This window comes from Crotalus tigris, unplaced genomic scaffold (assembly GCF_016545835.1).
Source record: "Crotalus tigris isolate CLP2741 ecotype Arizona unplaced genomic scaffold, ASM1654583v1 scf7180000017774.6281472, whole genome shotgun sequence".
Taxonomy (NCBI): Eukaryota; Metazoa; Chordata; class Lepidosauria; order Squamata; family Viperidae; genus Crotalus; species Crotalus tigris.
The window spans coordinates 5488821-5510676 of record NW_024096625.1 but is presented as its reverse complement, the minus strand read 5'-3'; the positions used below and the strand labels follow the sequence as shown (position 1 = coordinate 5510676).

General features: G+C 34.7%; 1 protein-coding gene across 1 annotated transcript; it reads left to right on the top strand.

The window, feature by feature from the left end:
- The first annotated feature begins 1707 nt into the window (after window positions 1–1707).
- GPNMB (glycoprotein nmb) lies at window positions 1708–20639 on the top strand. The gene is made up of 11 exons (XM_039341908.1): window positions 1708–1786; window positions 3098–3250; window positions 9051–9194; window positions 9571–9744; window positions 11541–11699; window positions 12070–12375; window positions 14415–14549; window positions 16163–16265; window positions 17835–18040; window positions 18815–18908; window positions 20121–20639. The coding sequence occupies exons 1-11, from the start codon at window positions 1708–1710 to the stop codon at window positions 20272–20274; spliced, it is 1707 nt and encodes a 568-aa protein (XP_039197842.1). The 3' UTR covers window positions 20275–20639.
- The last annotated feature ends 1217 nt before the right edge of the window (window positions 20640–21856 follow it).

Here is a 21856-nt window from a genome sequence, read left to right as displayed (position 1 = left end):
GCTAATGGTGATTTCTAGTACAACATTTAAGGGAGCCCTGCTGAGCATTTAAGAGCATTTCTTGTCTGAGGTGTTTTTTAAAAAAGCTTCATGACAATGTTCAGTAAAGAGTTCTTGTTTTAGATTGGAATTAGCAGATTAAAGTTAGTTAGAGTTAGTTAAAGTGGAGTCTCACTATTTTGAATCTAGTATGGCATTTGGCTAGGTACTGTAGGAAACTGGTGATCAACTAAAGCTTTTAGACCAGTGGTTCTCAACCTGTGGGTCGGGACATTTGGGGTCGAACAACCATTTCACGGAGGGCGCCAAACAATGCAGTCCGCCATTTTTTTCTCCTTTTCCTTAGCTGTGCTACTCCCTTTTATTCTATTGGCTTTTGAAAGCCAATAGAATAGACTCTCTTGAATAGAGTCTAATTCTATTGGCTTTCAAAAGCCAATAGGAATTGTCCAGGCTATCTCTGCCCTGCTGAGACCGCGAAAAGTCCCATTCTGCAAACGGTGCTGTACCAATTGAGTAGTCCTCGACTTACGACCGGTTGGGGGTTGCAGCATTAAAAAGGTTGAGAACCACTGTTTTAGACTTTTTTAGATCTTGCAACATTTTTGTGTAAAATCTACTGACAGATTCACATTAAAAGAAAATAACATCTGTTTCTGAAGGCAGGAGAGGAACAAAAAGATCAATTCATACTGTAATGGTATTTTTCTCTAGGATAGTCATTCTCAAAACATTTTGTTTGCAGGACCCTTTTACATTCTTAAAAGTGGTTGAAGATTCCAAAGAACTTTGGTTTATGTGAGTTACATCTATCAGTATTTACTATATTAGAAAATAATACTGAGACATTTTTAAATATTCATTTATTTGACATTACAGATCCCTGGAAGGGCAGGGACCCAGAAGGATTCTGAGACCCCACTTTGATGCTCAAGGGAAAGGGTTTGTAACTTTATTTTAGGCCCATATTAGCTTTTGCATGGCGTGTTAGTTAGCTGCATTCCAAAAAGATCAGAATCAATTTTCAAAATTTTGAGTGGAAAGTTAAACTTTAAGGCACATATTTTCCCTTGTCAAATCCTTTGCCCGCCACAAATGCTTGATTCATGTCCTGATTGCCTTAGGAAAGATTCTGCAAACTGCAAAACTAAGGTCAACACAGTGTTCCTGCTCTACGGAACTGATGTATAATGTGCTTGAACTACACTTGGTCCTGGAATATGAAACCCTGTCTTTGTAGTCCTGACTTGACTGTTACAGAACTCTTGGAAGCACTTGTGATTCTCAGATACTTTCTTTTGTGTAGACATTATTCCTGGAAGGTGTAGAACTTGTCCATATTTGAATCACTGTAAGAATTAAAATATCAGCAGACAATAAATGATTATGACTTCTCTGTTAAAGGTGCAAAATTGCACCAGAAATTCCTGAAAGGCAAAAGTGCTAAGCAGTGAATATTAAAAATGAGAGGAATGACTCATAAGCACATGAGCTGCAGGGGGGAAAAAAAGGAGGCAGAAAAAACAAAATCATGCATCTTCTTAATCCAGGCCCATCACATGATGAGCCCCAAGATCCTAATTTAACCCAAGAGAGGAGGGGAGCAGGGAAATTTTGTCCCAGTCTTACTTTGAAGAGGTGAGAGGAACATCAAGTCAGATTTTGTACAAGTTCTGTAGTGTGGGGGACTGTCTCTATCTATTCAGGATGAAGTGGACTTGTCTATTCTTCCTCCTTGGATACTTGCTTGTTGGTGAACATGTTCTGAGTGCTACAGCCTCCAAACGTGAGTCCTTGCTTTTTCCATTTCTTCTCCTCCATATGAAAACTGGCTGAAGAATTGTGAATTCTGGGTGGGGGAATCAGATGTATAAATGATGGCCGGGGTATCCTTAATTTACACTTCTAAAACCACTTTATAGGAATCAAGTGAAATTTGGGGATGAGGGATTCTGCTTAAGAAAGCAGAGAAGAAAATCCTCCCTTTCTTTCATAGCATGAAAATTGCTGGCAAATTTAAACCCTTGAAGCTTTAATCTTTGCCATCAGCACACAGGAACTTGTGTTAAACAAAACTTCTGATATTGAAAAACATCAGTAATGTGACCCACATGCTCCTGCTAAGTGCCAAGATTAATAGCAGTTTTTCTTGGAGTGATGTTATTTTTCTTTAATCAGTTCATCAGCATTTGTCAAGTAAAACTCTTTAGTTGCAGTTATAAATTATACATTTTGTTCTTAATTACACAAAACAATTATCCCTAACTCACGTCTTTATGTTTTTTTGTGGGTATGACACTCCGTCACAAAAATTACCCACAGTACTTATATCAAAGACAATAATTACCTTAAACAATCTGCATTTGCAGTGATTTTCATTCGGAGGATCTCCTTTAGGCATTAAAACTTCAATTGCTTAAAGCATACAAGCAACAGAAATGTAGCCTTTTTTCACAGGCTCTTCCCATTGACTGAAGTGAAAGAACAGATGATAAACAGACCTTCTAGTGCGTTAGTCCTGACATTTGTTGATAAATTGGAAACATTAGTTTTTAATCAACCCTTGCATAATGCCATAAAGTAGTAATTTTTTAAAAAAATGTTAATTCAAATGTTTTGAATATTAATGACAATTAAAAAGGAAACACATACTCTTCTGTGGCACTATTGGTCTGTTGGTCAAAATGGGATTTGCTTCCTCCAAAACTCCATATCATGAGATTATGGAGAGTGAACAGATTTTTATCAGTGCACATAGTTATAAGATTTATTTTCAAATTAGCACAGTTATATACATGATTACTAAAGGAGTACTAAAATTCTGTGAAGAAGCGATTAGCACATATATTATGCTTTCAACCATACTTGCAGATTGCGTATTCCCCTCAATATAGTATGGTCAGGGTAAAGCAAGCTGGGCCAGAAGGTGAGTTTTGGCATCTCCCATCTAGGGGCAGAATTCCTGAAAAAAGCTACTTTTACACTTTTCTGAATGAGAGTACCTCAGCACGAGCATGGGCACATGTAAATCTTCTTTAGATGTGTAAAACAAATAAAATTCTTAACTTTGTTGCATGTTTTGAATTTTTCTGTGTAGAATTTCGAGATGTGATGCCTCATGGAAAAGCATATTCTCATAACAAGTACCACCACAGGCTAGATCATTGGTATTCTGATCATAATAATTGGAATGATAAGCTTTATCCCGCCTGGGAGAAAGGAGACTCCAGATGGAAAAACTGCTGGAAGGGTAATTCTATGTGCATGATAGGGTAAAGATGGGCGGGGAAAGGCAATCAACCTGAAGTGAACGCAACTGTAGAATAACATGGATGATACAGTATAAGTGGAGCTTGGCCAGAGGGATAATTTTGTTTTCTGTAGAACAATGAACATGTTTTTTGTTTGTGAAAATATTTAGTTGTTTTTTACAAATTATGTGATCCAACTAACTAAATATTATCAAACTTGTCTTCTCTGATACTGCACACATGACTTGGCACCAGGCGTTAGCCAAATATTTGGAGTAACAAGAATTCTGCCTTTATAGACTTAAGCATGCATACCATAGTCTTACAATTAGACTGGAGCATGCTTTTGAATTATAAAGTATAAAGTTTAGGATTTAAAATATCTACTGGAATTAGTGTGAAATTATGATTAGGCTTTCTGAGACTTGTAATTATACCCTGAGAAACAGTAATAGAATGAAGTGTGATATCAAAGGTTAATCTTAAAATTCTTCTGCAATACAACTGATTTTATTTTGTAATGCTTATCACACAGGATCCCAAACTTTCTAAGTTCACAGCAGCGTTAGTATCACAAAGATATAATGTCACAAATGGATGTTGTAAAATCCAGGTTTGTAAATGAATGCTACAAAAAATATTTTCACAAAATATGATCTTGCAGTACCTGATGGAGTGCCCCAACATACAGTTTAGGAACTGCAAGCTTTTGGTTAAAATTTCCTAATTAAATTAGACCAAACACGGGGTTAGCATTAGGCTTTCTTGAGTTCATAGGCTGATTTTAATATTATAGTTTGCTTAGGATTAGTTTTTATGCTTAGTATAAAGTACTGATTTCAATTATTAAAATTCTAAAGGATTTTGGGCTGACTATATGACAGTCAACCCATTATAGCACTGCTGTAAATGGGAAGGATCTCTTCATAATGCCCTCCTTTTACTTCCTTCCTTCCTTATTTATTAAATTGATACGCCTCTATCTTGCTATCAAGTGACTCTGGGCAGCCTCTAAACAGCTGTATAAAACAATTAGAAGATTAATATATATACTTATATATATTCAAGAAAGGGGGAAAAAAACGGACCCAGGAAACTACAGACCAATCAATTTAACATCAATACCTAGGAAGATCCTAGAAAAGATAATTAAAAAACAGATCTGCGAGCAACTAGAAGCAAACAAAGTTATAACTAGTAGCCAGCACCGGTTTCTTAAAAACAGATCATGCGAAACCAATCTTATTTCATTCTTTGATAAAGTGACTAAACTAATAGACCAGCGAAATGCTGCATGTAATATACTTAGATTTTAGTAAGGCATTTCATAAAGTAGACCACAACTTACTCCTTGGTAAGCTAGAAAAAGATGGAATAGACAACATCACCATTGTAGCTGGCTGGCAAACTGTACTCAACAAATAATCCTCAATGGCACTACATCCATATGGAGAGAAGTAAGCAGTGGGGTACCACAAGGTTCCGTCTTAGGCCCAGTACTCTTCAATATCTTCATAAATGATTTAAATGAGAGAATAAAAGGGGAACTCATCAAATTTGCAGATGACACTAAACTGCAGCAGTAGCCAGCACCCTGGAAGACAAACTCAGGATCCAAAAAGATCTTGACAAGCTTGAACAATGGGCCCTATCCAACAAAATAAGTTTCAATATAGAGAAAAGCAAAGTTTTACATTTAAGCAGGAAAAATCAAAGGTACAAGTATAGATTAGGTGAGACCTGGCTCAAAAACAATAACTGTGAGAGGGACTTTGGAGTCCTAGCTGACGATCACTTACCCATGAGCCAGCAGTGTGCAGCCGCCGCCAAAAAAGCTAATACAGTCCTGGGTTGTATAAACAGAGGCATAGAATCAAGGTCACATGAAGTATTAGTACTGCTTTATAAAACCCTAGCGAGACCACACCTGGAATATTGCAGCCAATTTTGGTCACCATATTACAAAAAAGATGCTGAGAGTTTGGAAAAAATTCAGAGAAGAGCAACTAAGATGATCAAAGGCCTGGAGATCAAAATATACGAAGAACGGCTGCAGGACTTGGGTCTGGCTAGTCTAGAGAAAAGAAGAAATAGGGGAGACATGATAGCAGTGTTCCAGAATTTGAGGATCTGCCACAAAGAAGAGGGGGCGGCATTATTCTCCAAAGCACCAGAGGACAGGAAAAGAAACAATGGTTGGAAATTGATCAAAGAGAGAAGCAACCTGGAATTAAGGAAAAACTTCTTGACAGTGAGGACAATTAACCAGTGGAACAGTTTGCCTCCAGAAATCGTGGTGCTCCATCACTGGAGATTTTTAAGAAGAGGCTAGACAGTCACTTGTCTGAGATGGTATAGGTCCTCTTGCTTGAGCAGAGGCCTGGACTAGAAGACCTCCAAGGTCCCTTCCAGCTCTGTTCTATTCTATTCTATTCTATTCTATTCTATTCTATTCTATTCTATTCTATTCTATTCTATTCTATTCTATTCTGTTCTGTTCTGTTCTATTCTGTTCTAATATGCCCAACTGTTCAACATGGAAAATAAATGTTTCTTCTCTGTTTATTCCAAACTAAAAAATGTATTCTTTCCAAACTTGAACTTACTCCATATATTTTCTGCTGAAATGGCCTCTGCAGAATGATCCAAAAACTCATGTTAGCCAACCACATGATTGGAGGCCCATCCCTTTTACACTGGGACATTTGTAAACAAGAGATGATGTTAGAATCTCATGATTGCAGTCATCATTTTTACTTTTTTGATCCTCCTACTGACACACATATATCTCTGGTATGAGATCATAAATCAGGCTTTTTAAGTTGTGTAAATAATACTTTTCTATTGATTTATTTTTCAATTAAGTTTCAAAACATTAATTATTGGGCACTTTGAGTGCCTGAAATACAATATGGTTTATCAAAGAAAGAGAACTAAGAAGACTTGATGGCAATTTGACTTATTGCATTTGCCCAAGGCAACAGAGGATGCTTGGATTATTCTCAACTGTTGTAGATTTCATTGTCATTCTGCCATCTCTCAGAATTTTCATGGGTCTGTTTTGAAGAAAGCCCAGGGGACAATTTTCTCACAATGCCTCCATTGAAGTATAACTGGAAGATAGGAATCAGTGCAGAACATTAGAATATTCCTTGCTTATCCTGTTATTAAATAAATACTCTGCCTATGGGAATGTTCATCGAAATATTCTTTAAACAAATAATTTGAAGAAAACCGAAATGGAACATTCCTATTTATGATGCCTGCCACTCACCCATCCACTCATCCATCCATGCATCTAAACTCTTCAGTAAGATCTACTATTCCACTTCTTCATTCCTCATCCCCCAAATTGGTTAACATTTTATTGGTTTATCAGAATATAAAATACAAAGGAAAATAAAAATAATGGGAAACTAGGGAAAAGGGAGGAAGAAAAAATGTGGGATAGAAGGGGGGGAGAGAAAAAAAGGTGTTGATTTCCGACTCTCTTTAGCACAGTAGAATTAATAACATTACAATCTTAGCTTTTTACATTTACAGACTAGTATACATGGGCCATTTCTATAACAACAAATCTATCCAATCAGCAAAACAAAAATCAAAGTTTCATTTTTTTCCATCACAAGCACAAAATCCAGAAACAATTTTCAAATAGAAACAAAATTAGATATATTCTCTTCTTTGCATAAAGCAATCAATTTAACCATCTCTGATTTTTTTTCCTTGCTGTGGGAAATAATATATATTTCTGTTTTCACTTATTAATCTTTATAGTCTATCATCATTTATATTAACAACATTCACTATATTCTTTCAGATTCTTTAACAAAGGGAAAAGAGACTTTTTTTACATCCATTTTAAAACACTAAACTTTTCTTTAAAAATATTTCTAAAATCAATAAATTCTAATATATCTTTTTTAAACTTCCTCTTAAATACATACTTTAAAATTCACTTCCAATTATATTTTACAATATTTTACAAGCATTGAAAATTATTCAATCATTTTATATATGAAAGGAAAAAAACATTTTCAAATCCATTTTATAAACACAAAATTACACACACACAAATATATATATATAAGTGTGTGTGTGTGTGTGTGTGTGTGTGTGTGTGTGTGTGTATATATATATATATATATATATATATATATATATATATATATATTTGTCAATAATAACATTAAAAATAAAAGTGTGATTCCCGGGTAAATTCATCTTCTAAGTAACCAGTAAAAATGTGAACACCAGGAATATAATAAACTAAAAAAGTTTAATACCATCATCAATCACCAAGCTTTCGTCAGAGACTTCTGACATCATCAGGGTTAATTCTGGTCTATGGGAGAGTTCCTTTATAGGCAAACCGCCGTTTGCACACGGCTCCTGGACCTCCAGGTCCATAATTAGAACGCAGTCAAACCAATTAGGACCTGTGACGAGGTCCAGGAGCCGTGTGCAAACAGAGGTTTGCCTATAGTATAAAGGAACTCTCCCATAGACCAGAATTAACCCTGACGATGTCAGAAGTCTCTGACGAAAGCTTGGTGATTGATGATGGTATTAAACTTTTTTAGTTTATTATATTCCTGGTGTTCACGTTTTTACTGGTTACTTAGAATATATACGTGTGTGTGTGTGTGTGTATAATTGAAAGAAACTTTAATGCAAATTAATTAGCATTTTTATGCTCCTAGAAGATACTGTCATACCTGAATTGTTGCAAAGATCTTTCCCGTTTCTAACATTACAGGTTTTTTTGTTTTGTTTTGCATTTGCAAAACTTTTTGAATATCCCAATAGACATCCCCATCTTATGCATGGATGATTTTGTTTTCTACTTAGCTTCAGAAAGTATTGCACAATTTTATTACACTATTTGCATTGAATATTTAAATTTATACAGAATTTGTTAAACTGTATTTGATATCACCTACTAAAATTAAATATATTTTAGAAAGTGAACAGACTGGTGCATGTTACAAAAACTCACTAAAAATCATGAAACAATTTGGAAAGATGCAGTATAGGTAGTCCTCAACTATTTGAAGTTACAAAAGCACTGAAAAAAGTGACATGACCATTTTTCACAGTTATGACTGTTGCAGCATCTCTATGGTAATGTGATCAAAATCAGATGCTTGGCAACTGGCTCATATTTATGACTGTTCCAGTATCCTGGGGTCATGTGATCCCCTTTTGCGACCTTCTGACAAACAAAGTCATATTCACTTAACAATTGTGTTACTAATTTAAGAACTGCGGTGATTCACTTAAGAAATGTAGCAAAAAAGCCATAAAATGGGGCAAAACTCGTTTAACAAATTTCTCACTTAGCAACATACATTCTGGATTCAATTGTGGTCTCAAGGTGAGGACTACCTGTATAATGTTTGTCTGTATAGTGTGTGCATGTATGTATATTGATTTTTCAATTTTTGAGTCAGTACTTTTGACTTTAGTGACTACATGGACAAGTCCCTACAGTTTTCTTGGCAGGATTTCAGAAGTTGCTTGATATTGCTTCATTCTCAAGGTTAAGGGAGAGTGACTGGCCAAGATCACCCATCTGGCTTTGTCCTAAGGCAGGAGAACATCTCTCTGTCTCCTGGTTTCTAGCATATTACCTCAATCACTATACCAAACTGATTCTATAATGCATAAAATTGTAATCAAAATAAAATGGCTGTGGGAGAGATAATGGGGAATTTGGTGTACCACAGGTTTCTGGTGCTCTGTGGAGGAAAAGTAGAATAGCAATGTAATAAATTTATTTTATTTTTTGCTTTTCAGGGGGGAAAGTAGTAGCTAGTTTGACCAATGATAGCCCAGCTCTAGTAGGATCTAATGTGACGTTTACTGCAATGCTAAAATTTCCCAGATGTCAGAAGGAAGACAATGACAGCAATATAATATATGATCGAAAGTGCCTAAATAGTAAGTAATTACATTTTTATTATTGCTGTTTTGGTTTTATTGCTGTTAATATTTTACTGTTAAAGAGGATGTTAGGTGGGATTTCTCTGCCTTAAGGAGCCAAGTAATCTAGCTAGCTTCAGATAATATAGATACCATACACATGTCTTTATTAATATGATTGAAATGGTGCCCAATTTGTTTTTCTGTTTAATCCAGTAAGCTCTTGTGACTATGTTTAGGACTGCAGCCTTGATAAACTTGATCCTGATTTCCCAATCTGAATTTTTCTACATTCTATTGAAATGAAGGAATTAAATAGTGAAAGGCACTATTCTGAAGAAAATGCTTTAAAATTTGTTCTGCACCCCCCCCATACTCTCCTTTTTGTTTTTAGATTCTTCCGTTCTTTCTGATGAATATGTTTATAATTGGACCCAATGGATTGATGACTGTAGCTGGCTAAACTGCACACATAACAACAGCTATAATGTTTTCCCAGATGGAAAACCTTTTCCTTATCACCATGGGTGGAGGAGAAGAAATTTCATCTACATATTTCACACACTTGGTTAGTCTTTAAAATGAATTTCTAGATTTGATTTTTTTTTAATTTTATTTTGTACAGTTGTATCCAAAATTATTTGCAAGTGTCCTTATTGTTAGGGATTATATAAGCAAAAACTGATAGCTGTCTGAGAAAGCCATTGATTCAGAGCTGCCTTGAAAATAGCATTTCAAGATGAGATAGGATATATACACATCTCATAGTAAATTGTTCTTAATAACTTTTCCACAATAAATTGTAAAATTGATGCAGAGTTACAAAAAGATAGTAACCTTGAAGAACTTTTCTGAAGTGAATTATAATTATATTGATTTTTTAAAAAAATGCTTTTTAAAATCTGTACAAATATTCAGTTACTAAATCATGTACATCTAAATTAGCATTTATGGTATAATTTCACATATCTTTGCAATCCATTTTCTGTCAAAAATGAATACTTTGTTTCTTTATTTATAAAAGTGTTTTTGTTTTCTGTAGTGTATTTGTTCTTTTATTCTGACTTCCACTTCTGAAAACATACCGTACTAGGCAACTAATGGCATAGAAGGGAGGAAGGGAGGGAGAACAAGTCTTTAAATGATACACATATGGCATCTAAATTTTTAAATATGTAAATGCTAGCCGAAGGGATATTTCTTACCTGTCCCTTCTAAAGGTTGAAAGAATTGGAGGTAAATGAGTGTACCAATGTGTGGGAATGACAAATACGTCACAGAAAAATCAGATCTCCAGAGGTTTTGGATTTGTTTTTATTATCCCTGAACACTTGAATATTCTGGCTGGAATTGAAGGGAGCCATTAGGCTGCCTACCTTTTGTATATATTTTGGCCCAGAAAGAAATATTTCCCAGATCTATTATTTGCAATCCATTTCATTAACAATTAAATGTGTAACCTTCTATTTATGAAGTACTTTGATTGATTATGTGCCATCAAGTCAACTCCTAGGAACCACATAGGTAGATTTTCTCCAGGGCAATCTGTTCTTTAATGTCTCCCAATATTGCCTCTGTAACTGACTCTATCCATCTTGCTGCTGGCCATCCCCTTCTCTTCTTTCCTCTTACCTTTCCCAGCATTACAGCCTTTCCAAGAGAACTAAGTGATTACGTGATGTGTCCAAAGTTCAATAATTTGATCCTGGTCATTTGTGCTCAGATGATAACTCTAGGTTGAATGATATTATGGGCTCACTTTTAATTTATTGCTCTTTTTCTTTGTTTCCTGTTTCTTAATTCTTGTTCAAAAGTTAAGATGATGCATCAGTCAGACAATTAGACCACAACTTTTTTGTCTCTTTCCAGTGAGAATAGAATAGAGTGGCATTATATCTGGTATGCTCAGACATGACTGGGGTTTAAAAAAAAACCCTGTGTTATCTTGTGGGAAACAACATAACAACATATCCATGTAAGTGTAATGGATATAAGAGTATGGATATAAGTGTAAATAGTTTATTAATGTATAAAAGAGTTACTACAAATCAAAGTTAGCCCAGAATTAGTTTAGTTGAAAAATTTATTATTGCTATGAGTTGCCAAGTGGTTTATGCAAATGTATGAGACATGAAAAAGGAACCCAATTGTGGTACTAGACATAAAATGATAGAATCATGTGCACACTTTTCAGTTGTTTATAAGACTGACAAATATGCAATTCATTTGGAAGCATTTATTCATTTTGCCCTTTTGACAGAGTAAGATATTTCTTCCCTTTGCAAAGAGCAACCGTATAGTACTTCTCTCCCCTGAAAAAAATCCTTAGTACTGCCATCTTTTTTATGTTTTACTCTTTTTTAGGACAATATTATCAAATAAAAGGAGGTTCATCAGTTATGATGTCAATCAACACAACAAACATCACTGTTGGTAAACAAATAATGGAGTTGGCAGTTTACAGAAGAGGTTATCATTCATATACACCTGTAACTACAACAAATGCTATTTATGTTGTAACTGGTGAGTCTTCAAAGTTAAGTTATAATTAATCAAATTGGACGATTTATGTTAGTTATCAATCGGCTGACTTCAGCTTCCAGAATTCTTAGCAGAAGTCTACACATCTAATGTTCTCTGTACAACCTTCTTTCCTGCTTTTTATCAGGTTTTTAGTTTTTTATATTTTAAAACTAAAAAAAACACTTGAAATGATGTGTGCAGATGTAGAAAGGTAGAAAGATTTACACAACACATTTGACAAGCAAATGAGACACAGATCCTTGGATATATTAGTATTTCTATATATAGTAAGAGCTACAATATGAGTCTGGTGTTATCGATTGTGTGTAAAGCTACAATTTCATCTTTTTTGGATACTCTTGATATGCAGATCAAATCCCCTTCTATGTGAATATATCGCAGAAGAACAACCGCAATGTTTCAGACTTTATCTTCATCAAGGATATCCCCATTATGTTTGATGTTCGGATTCATGATCCCAGCCACTATCTGAATCATTCTGCTATTTCTTACCACTGGAATTTTGGAGATGGCAGTGGGTCATTTGTTTCCAACAATTCAATTTCAACACATACATACACACTTCTGGGAAATTTCAGTGCTGACTTATCTATTCAAGCTGTTATACCTGTACCTTGTGGGCCAGTGACAGCTTCTCCTTTATCTACATTTCCAGGTAAGCATCGGTGACAACTGTAGCATCCACCAGACATATTTTCTCATGCAGACACATTGGTTTGGTTCACAAAAGACACTAAGATATACCATAGTGTACCCTGTTTTGTTTTGCCATAGTTTGCTAGATAAACTTGCCACCACAACCAGAAACATTATATGTGATATAGTATAGTGCAAACCCAGTACTTTATTGGATGACTAATATATTAATCCAGCCGCTACTTGCTTTTTATAGGATCTAATTCATCTCTACCTCTCAATAATTTCCAAATTTGTAATAATAAATAATTGATTGATTGATTTCTTAATGTCTATGCTTTCTTCATAATTCTGTACTGTAAACTGATACTCAGAATAAGAAAAGTCATCTTTTTCATCTGGGCTTTGCTGTAAGAGATAATTTTACACTTAGGCCTATGATAATCTGATTGTTATTCTTTGCCTTCTGGAAAAACCTATTGTCCTCTGACCTTTGCTGAACATGAAGGAAGAATGATCAAGAATAAAAACCAATCCAAGCTGAATGAAATGGAATAACAATACACATAGTCTTCAACTTGCAATTATTTTTTTTAGTAACCATTTGAAGTGACAACGGCACTGAAAAAAGTGACAGGACCGTTTTTTTACTCTTATGACTATTGCAGCATCTTCATGGTCACATGATCAAAATTCAGATGGTGGGCAACTGTTAGAAACTTCCTAACAGTGAGGACAATTAACCAGTGGAACAGCTTGCCATGAGAAGTTGTGGGTGTTTCATCACTGGAGGTTTTTAAGAAAATACCCACTTGTCTGAAAGGATCTCCTGCTTGAACAAGAGGTTGGACTACAAGACCTCCAAGGTCCCTTCCAGCTCTATTTTGATTGATTCGTATTTATGATGGTTGCAGTGTCCAGGGTCACATGATCACCTTTTGTGACCTTTTGACAAGCAAAGTGAATGGGGAAAATTCACTTTACAACCTTGTTACTAACTTAACAACTGTAGGGATTCACTTAATGAATATGACAAGAAAGATCATAAAATGGGACAAATGGGACTTAACAACTGTCTTGCTTAACTACAGAAATGTGGGCTCATTTGTGGTTCTAAATTGAGGACTAGCTGTATGGTTATTTGCAAGATTGCCTCTCTCTGAGGGCATCTGCTCATTTTACTGGATTGGACAGAGTGCTTGCACTCTACTCCTGTGGATGATATCATCCAATGGATCCTTAAATGAATCTTTTTCATAGATACACCAGCTCTTTGGAAGAACCTCTCACTGAGATTTGGGAGGGCTTTATCCTTTTAGCCTTCCAGAAAGTTTTGAAGATTGGCTCTTCTCCCAAGCATTGGGCTAGGATGAAGTTGAGTTGGGATATTAACAGTTGGGAGAATTCTGGCATTTTGGTGGGAAGAGTATGATTTATTTTTATGTTGTTTTTATTGGTTACTATAAGCTGCCTAGAATCTCTGTATTTGTTAGGTGCCGTACAATATCTTTAAATAAAGTAGATAAATAAGTCAGTAAGTAAGATTTCCACATCTGTTGCTTGTATTAAACTTCCAATAAGTAAATTTCCAAAAGAGCGGAAAATGCAGATACATTATGCCAAAATCAAGTGACTTAAAAAGCAACAGTAGGAATTTACATTCCAAAGGGAACTATTTGTTAATAAATGGAGTGATTTTCCTCATAGTTAGAAAATAACTTAGCTCTGATTCCTGACAAGAAGAGTATGGTATATGAGGGTCCTAATTACTAGCATTGATGATGATACCTAGTTTGGATAATGAAACATCTGCAAGAAAACAAGCTCAGAGAGCAGCAAGGACTCCTCAGGTGAATCCTGAGCTACAAATATTCTCTTTTATTAGTACCATATATGGTGTGTGTATATGTGTGTGTGTGTGTGTGTGTGTGTGTGTGTGTGTGTGTGAATTTAGATTTCTGTATGAAAATATGATGGTTAAATAAATGTAGTACACATTTTATCTTGGTATAAACATCAGGTCCAATAATTCTCTAAAAAGTCTTTTTCTTTTTTTAGCATACACTACCCAGTTGCCTCCTAATGCAACCCTCACCTACCCTAGTTTAACCAAGGTGCCCACAGGACAGCTTCCCGTTGAAAGGTGCAGTATTACTCGATATGGAACTTACAAAGCAACACTTACCATTGTAGGTATGCATCTACATCAGTAAGCAAAGAATATCATTTTGATAGATAGTGTGTGAAGTGTTTCAAATTCATTACATGATTAAAATGGCTTTTGGGTTCCTGCTATGGTAGAATTTTTCTGTACACAAAGGGCAGAATATTTGAAAGTTTTGTAGTATCCATTTTGAAATGAAGCCTTAAAATAGTATTATTTTGTGTGCTTTGAAAATCATATTACCAATAGTGTTATGGCTAAAGATTTCCCTCCATGAACAAAAAGAGATTTCTTTGTACAGTGGAATTTCTTCCATTAGAGGAAGATTCCTTTTGCCACTAGAGTTCTTCCATTCATAGAAAGGACCCAACTCTACCAATTATCCAATTATTCATAGAAAAGACCCAACTCTACCAATTAATTAAATACCTCATCAGCAATATTTATGTTTGGAATGTTCTTGTCACTTTACCTAGGTGTCACCTTACACATTATTTTAAACCAAATTTCAGCATACAGCATAATTGTTGCCTTGTTCAGTTTTGTCATCTTGTTCAGTCCCTGGAATGATATAGCAACTTCAGATTAAGGAGTCATTCTGAAAATGATAGATATCCCACTGAGTTTATATATATATATTTAATTTAAAAGAAAGATGAGTCCTAATATTAAGGTAACACTTTGAGTATAATGATGTACATATTCTTAGCAGGAGTAGTGGACAAAATTCTCAAATTCTACTCCATTTTTTTTTTTTTGAAGAACCTGAAATCATCCATATACTGGTATAGTTCATATATATAGTATTAAAGAACCTCAATCCAAAGTTTCAGTATTGGAACTGACCATAATATATATTTTTTTACATTTATGATTTATAACCTATTGTGTGATGGTCTGGAAGACAGGGAGTAATTATGTTGCTGTTATTTTTTTAAAATAAATGAGCCGAGGTGGCGCAGCAGTTAGAGTGCAGTACTGTAGGCCACTTTAGCTGACTGTGTTCAGCAGGTCAGCGGTTCAAATCTCACCGGCTCAAGGTTGACTCAGCCTTCCATCCTTCCGGGGTAGGTAAAATGAGGACCCAGATTGTTGGGGGCAATGTAAATGTATATATACACTGCTTACTGGTGTACACCGCTTAGAGAGTGCTTGCACTTAAAGCGGTATATAAGTCTCATAAATAAATAAATAAATAAATAAAATGAGAATCAGACAGTGTTATCTTTTTTCCAACAATAAAAAACTACCCATAGCTTCAGACTTATCTTTTTACCATCTTGGTTATAAATTATGGATCATTCATATCATTCTTCGGGGCTGGAATTTAAACATCTAATGACCTGAGATGCTTTAAAATATTAAATGCCTGAACTTCTCTCTGTCAACAAAAATAAAAAAAATAAAAAAATAAACTTTTCTGGGTGACAATCTGAAACAAAAACACAAAGACATGACCAAGAACAAATAAGATTTCATGACTCTGTCTATTTTTGGGTCAAAGAATCAGAAACTATTGTCAACAAGAAACTATAAGCTGATTATCTTGCACTTGAGATCTAGAAAAAACACTTCTTTTCTTTTTTTTCAAATTTTTCACTTAAAAAATCTTGGTATGTTATCAATGGCTTACTTTTGACAGAGGGAATCCTTGAGGTAAACATTGTCCAAATGACAAATGTCCAGATGACTGCTACTCAAGTTGGAAGTTCCCTGGTTGATTTCGTAGTAACCTGTCAAGGGAGGTATGCTTTTCCTGGCTTTTCTTCAAAAAAAAAACAAAACCCCAAAACAAACCCTTATATATTCTAGCATCTTATGCTACACATTTAAATAATTCCTCTCAGCTAATTGAAAGAGCCCTATACAGAAGACCAAGGAATATCAGTATAATTATCTTACTGTGGTTCACTGTGTTAATGTATTGTTACACACAGAGGCTGAAAAATAAGAGAGCTGCAGTCCAGCATGCATGGATAGGACTAGAATATAGAGGAATATGGAAATAATCTTGAAAACATTATGCAATTATGCAGTTAAGGGAGATGAAAACCCTATTAATCCTGACAAAAGTGAAAGCATGAGAAAGAAACTTAAAATAACCCTACCTTGAGGGGATAACTCTGTCAGGTTTTCAATATTCTGTTATTATATCTTAGAACAATAAAGTACCGTTCTTGTAATGCTGACCTGATCTGTTTCCTGACCTGTCCTACCTCAAATGACTGGCATTGGGCTGGAGACTGTTGAATCATATTATTTGTGTAGCTAAATCATGTACCTTGGCACCTGATTTTTCTTCTGGTCCTCAGCAAGTGGCAGCATCTAGCTGACCATGACTGGTACTAGAAAAAAAAATAGAGCTTGGTTGGATGTAATTAATACCAGTGTATACTTGGCTGCAGCCTAAAGCCCTGAGCAAAGAAATGGTGAAATGCTAGCCATTTGTTTTCTTTTTTGCTAAAAAATGATAAGAGGTTTAATTAGAAATTTACAAGACTTTCCCTTCTAATTTACAGTAAGTGTCAGAAAGACTGTGAAATGTATGTGTAGTGTTTTATATCTAATACAACAGCAGAAGGGTGAAATGTCCCTTCCTTCCTTCCTTCCTTCCTTCCTTCCTTCCTTCCTTCCTTCCTTCCTTCCTTCAATTTTGACAAGAGTTCTGCCAAATTTTCCTTCTAGCTTAAGTTAAAGAAAAAATAGGAAAATGTCCCCAAAAGACATGCCGATACAAGAGAAAACAATTTTCTGATATGAGTGGAGAGAATCATCATTCAGGGGCCATGTTAATTCTGCTCCAGGCCAAAGTGGAGGAAGAGGATGAAATCCAGAAGATATTTTCTTAAACTGGATTTATTTCTAGGCAATTTGCAAAATTCAGTTTACAAGATGCAGACAAGATTCTAAAGGCTGCCATATGGGAAAGCTCCATGTATTCTCTTTTGCAGTTGAGTTGGCTTCATTGTAATACATTCAGTAAACAGGGTACTAGGATTTATAAACCGAAAGATTAAGTGGAACATTAATATTTTTAGAAGGTTTAAAAGAGTTACCCTCCTTGTGAATAATAATGATCATAGTGTGATTGCAACATTTTATTTCTCCTGCTTGGTCATTTTTATTGTTTGAACTGAAATGACATATTGTTTTAAATACATATATGCTATACTTAAAAAAGAATAATAAATTGATTTGAACCATTTTGGGCAGTGTTATGGAAAAAAATTACATATTATAAATTAGTCCATTGGTTCTGTATAACCCAAACTGATGATCTACCGTATCTCTTTTTGTCTCTTCCTCCTACCCAGTCTACCTACAGATGCCTGCACATTAATTGCTGATCCCACATGTACAATTTTACAGAGTGAGTCATGTCACCCTGTTGATGTTGCTGATATATGTTTCCTGACCATAAGAAGAGCCTTCAACGAATCTGGAACCTATTGTGTCAACATCACACTGGCTGATGCAACAAGTCTAGCACTCACAAGTACTTTGATTTCCATCAATGGAGGTAAATCCTGACTTTTTAGAAGTTGGCATGGTTATTTCTCAAGAGATGTTAAATTTGCAAGTCTAAGGGATATTGCAAACTTGACAGATTAACAGATGCTCGAAAGAACCTTTCCACATTCTAACATTACACTAATATACTGTACAAGCATAGAGTTCCTGAGATAGAAAAAAGTTTGCTTCTTAGGATAAATATGCATAGCAATTCATCAATTTCATCTGAAGTTCTTGGTCCTTTCTAACTCTATCAGCCCAAATCTGAATAATAATTCTACTAGTGTCACACTTTCCCAAATGTCCGCATTTGAAGAAATGTAGAATGAAAGAGACTCAACCATTATAATATGTGCTGTGTGAGAAGCAGTGTTGTGGGAAAAATGTTTTGCTGACCTTTCATATTCAGGCAAGTATAGAAAGACAGATCTAAATAAACAGAAGTAATGCAACTGAAATAAGTTTGGGGAATGATTGATTTTTCTCTGTATTTTATATTATTTATTTATTTGGTAAGTTTATATACCACCATTTCATGTGACTCTGAGTAACAACAAAGTTACAAAATAATATAACACAATAACATCCTCCCCCAATAAAAACAAAAATAATTTTAAAATATTAAAAACAATAAAAGCATTAGTTTTAATTAGGAGATGGATATGGTGAACCCAGTGAGATTGCAATTATCAAGCAATGTAGAACATCCAGAGCATTATAAGAATACATTATTCACTAATTAAGTTCCCTTTATTCTGTTTTCTTTAATTTATTCTTTAAGCTAAAGCATCCTTTTCAAGAACAGCAGAAGGAATTCTGGTTACATCTGGTTTCTTGGTGGTGCTTGGTGGTTTCCTGGCTTTCTTTCTTTACAAGTAAGTTGCTTGGTCTAGTCATTAACATGGATCAGACCATTGGTTTAATGATTTATAAATTTTTCAAACTGATATAATACTGATATAAAAATTTGCAATAGAAGGTAGATTCTATTTACCCATAGAAAAAAGCAAAAACCCACTAGCTTTCCCTCTCTATCTGACTCACTCCTGAGATATAAAACACACCAACCCATTACCTCCCTAGTGTTATTTTTCTTTTATATTCTGTTTTTATTTTCAGATTGCTTTTTAAATTATTCATAGAAGCTTCCAAATATTACTGGACAGAGTATACAATATATCTATGATTGTCAAGAATAATGTCAAAACTCGTCTATCTTCTTTTTCTGCAAAGGGCTGAGGCAACTGCACTTGGTGTGCTACTGAGGGATGGAAAATAATAATCCAAACAGCATAGAGATCCCTTAATCATTAGAGGAGAATATTTGTAGTTCAGAGTTGAATTGTGGGGCCCTTAGTGCCCTCCAAGTTTGGTTGCTTTCTTGCCGACATTTCATTACCCAACTAGGTAATATCAACACTATTAAAAGGAAGTGGGGTTTACTTCATGTTCTTTACAAGTAGTAAACAACAATCCAATCAAGGAACTACCAAGAACATTCCCACCAATACTAACAGAGTAAGCCACTTGTATATAGAGATCAAACAGAGAGCCAACTCTGCTTCCATTCAGCCATAATGATGTTACTTAGTTGGAAAATAAAATGTTTGCAAGAAAACCACCAAGCTCAGAGAATATCAATGCCCCAATGTCAGAAGGGAAAGACAATTGGAACCATAGTTCCTGCCTATAAGTTTGAATCTGAAGCTGCAATATCCCATTGTCTCTGCTTTTTAAAAGGTTTCAGAACAAGAATATACCTCGCAATAACATAGTATTTTTTCTTTATGAAAGAACTCTGAAAACATTTACCTACTACTGTAGTATATTCCATTAGTGATGCAGTACATTTCTACAAGCACAAAATAGGTTATTTTCTTCTTTGTGTCTCTCTCCTTTAACCCTATTATATATTATCAAGAACTGTTATCTAGAGCTGTATTAAAAGCTTTTTTCCCAGTGATTTTTTTCACAAATATACATGTGCAATAACAATTTACAGAGAAAAATAATGCAACCCAGGAATTGTGGGTTTTGTTCATACAATAGGAAAAACTTTTAATAACTTGATCTTTACATTTTTTTAGGAGATATAAAGAATATAAACCTATTGAAAGAAAATCAGGCCAAGGGAAATCCAGCGAGGGACTAAGTGTTTACTTCAATAATGTCAAGGCTGTTCTTTTCCCAAGAGGCAATGAGAGAGACCCTTTGTTGAAAAGCAAGCTGGGAATTATCTAATTCTTCAGGTTAACATTTTAAAATCGCATGCTGAAATTTCAAACTTTACACTCAACTGTAATTCACTGTAGGAATGCCTTAAAAAGGGAGGAAAGATGGCATACTTGCATTACATACAAAATAAAAGCTATTATTCAAATCACTTGAAATTATAAAATAACAGAACATGGAGAAAATGTAATATTTTAGTTGCTTATCTTGGATGTGCTATAATGTATCAATTAATGAACCATTTATATTGGGTATTATATTCAGTATCTTAGATTATTGCAGAGATTTGTCTAGGCAGTCACTGCGAGTCAATACTGCATGAAAAGCATAAATAAATGAATAAATAAAATCATTTACTCCTGAGATTCAATAAATGTCTGCTTGGCTGAGCATTTTTCTTTTACTAAGCAATTTAAACTTGCAGTGAATTCTACTGAATTTAAAGGAAATTATTTCTGTGCAAGCATGCTAGGATCATGCTTCAATCCAAAGTTCCTTCATCTTGTATACTCAGTCAGCTTCTAGTTAACAAGTTTGAAAATTAGTTTGAAAATTACAGGCAGTGCTCGACTTACAACAGGTCATTTAATGACCATTCAAAGTTACACTGAAAAAAGTGACTTATGACCATTTTTCATGCTTAGGACCACTGTAGCATCCCATGGTCAATTGATCAAAATTCAGATGCTTGGCAACTGACTCATAGTTATGACAGTTGCAGTGTCTGGGGGTCACGTGATCCCATGGTGATTTTGCAATCTTCTGACAAGCAAAATCAATGGGAAAGTCAAATTCACTTAACAACTAAATTACTAATTGAACAATGCAGTGATCCACTTAATAACTGTGGCAAAAAAGTTGTAAAAGGGGGCAAAACTCATTTAACAACTGTCTAACTTAGCAACAGAAATTTTGGGCTTAATTGTGATGATAAGTTGAGGACTACCTGATTATTAGCTGGATGCTTTGGATATCCCTTACTGTTTAATTAATACACAGTTTAAACATAGCTTGGAGAACAAGTTGAAGGTGTATAATTTTTGGTTCTCTTTTTTGTTTTTTTAAATTCAATCTAGTGCATTAGAAGGGAATTTCTTGTATACTAAGAGGAGGAGAAAATGGCTATGTCTAGCAATAGCTAGACATACTTCCTCAATATGTATCTTTTTAGAACTGTTCTGAAAGATTAGGTGGACTCAGATTCTCACAATTGTGGGAGAAAAGACTTCTGGAGGGAACTTGTGAATTTATTTTTCTCCTGATGTTGATTTATGCATTTTCTGTCCCTTCTTACTTGGCCCTTGAGATACAAATTGAAATCTGTTTTCTCTACTAAAGGAGGATATCTCCAAAATTTATTATAGGTGTGAAAACGCAGGTCAATAACACAAAGACAGGTTCAGTAACACTTCATGGCAAGACCTGAAAAACAAAGAAAATAGAATGTATTTATTTTCAAGCAATGAATTAAAAACATGATTGATTACAAAGCCTACTTATATTTGCTGTTACAGGTTAAACTCTTACTGTACTCAAAAGCTTCATGCTAAAACATTTATTAATATTGAAATTGCTTAAATTCTTCCATACT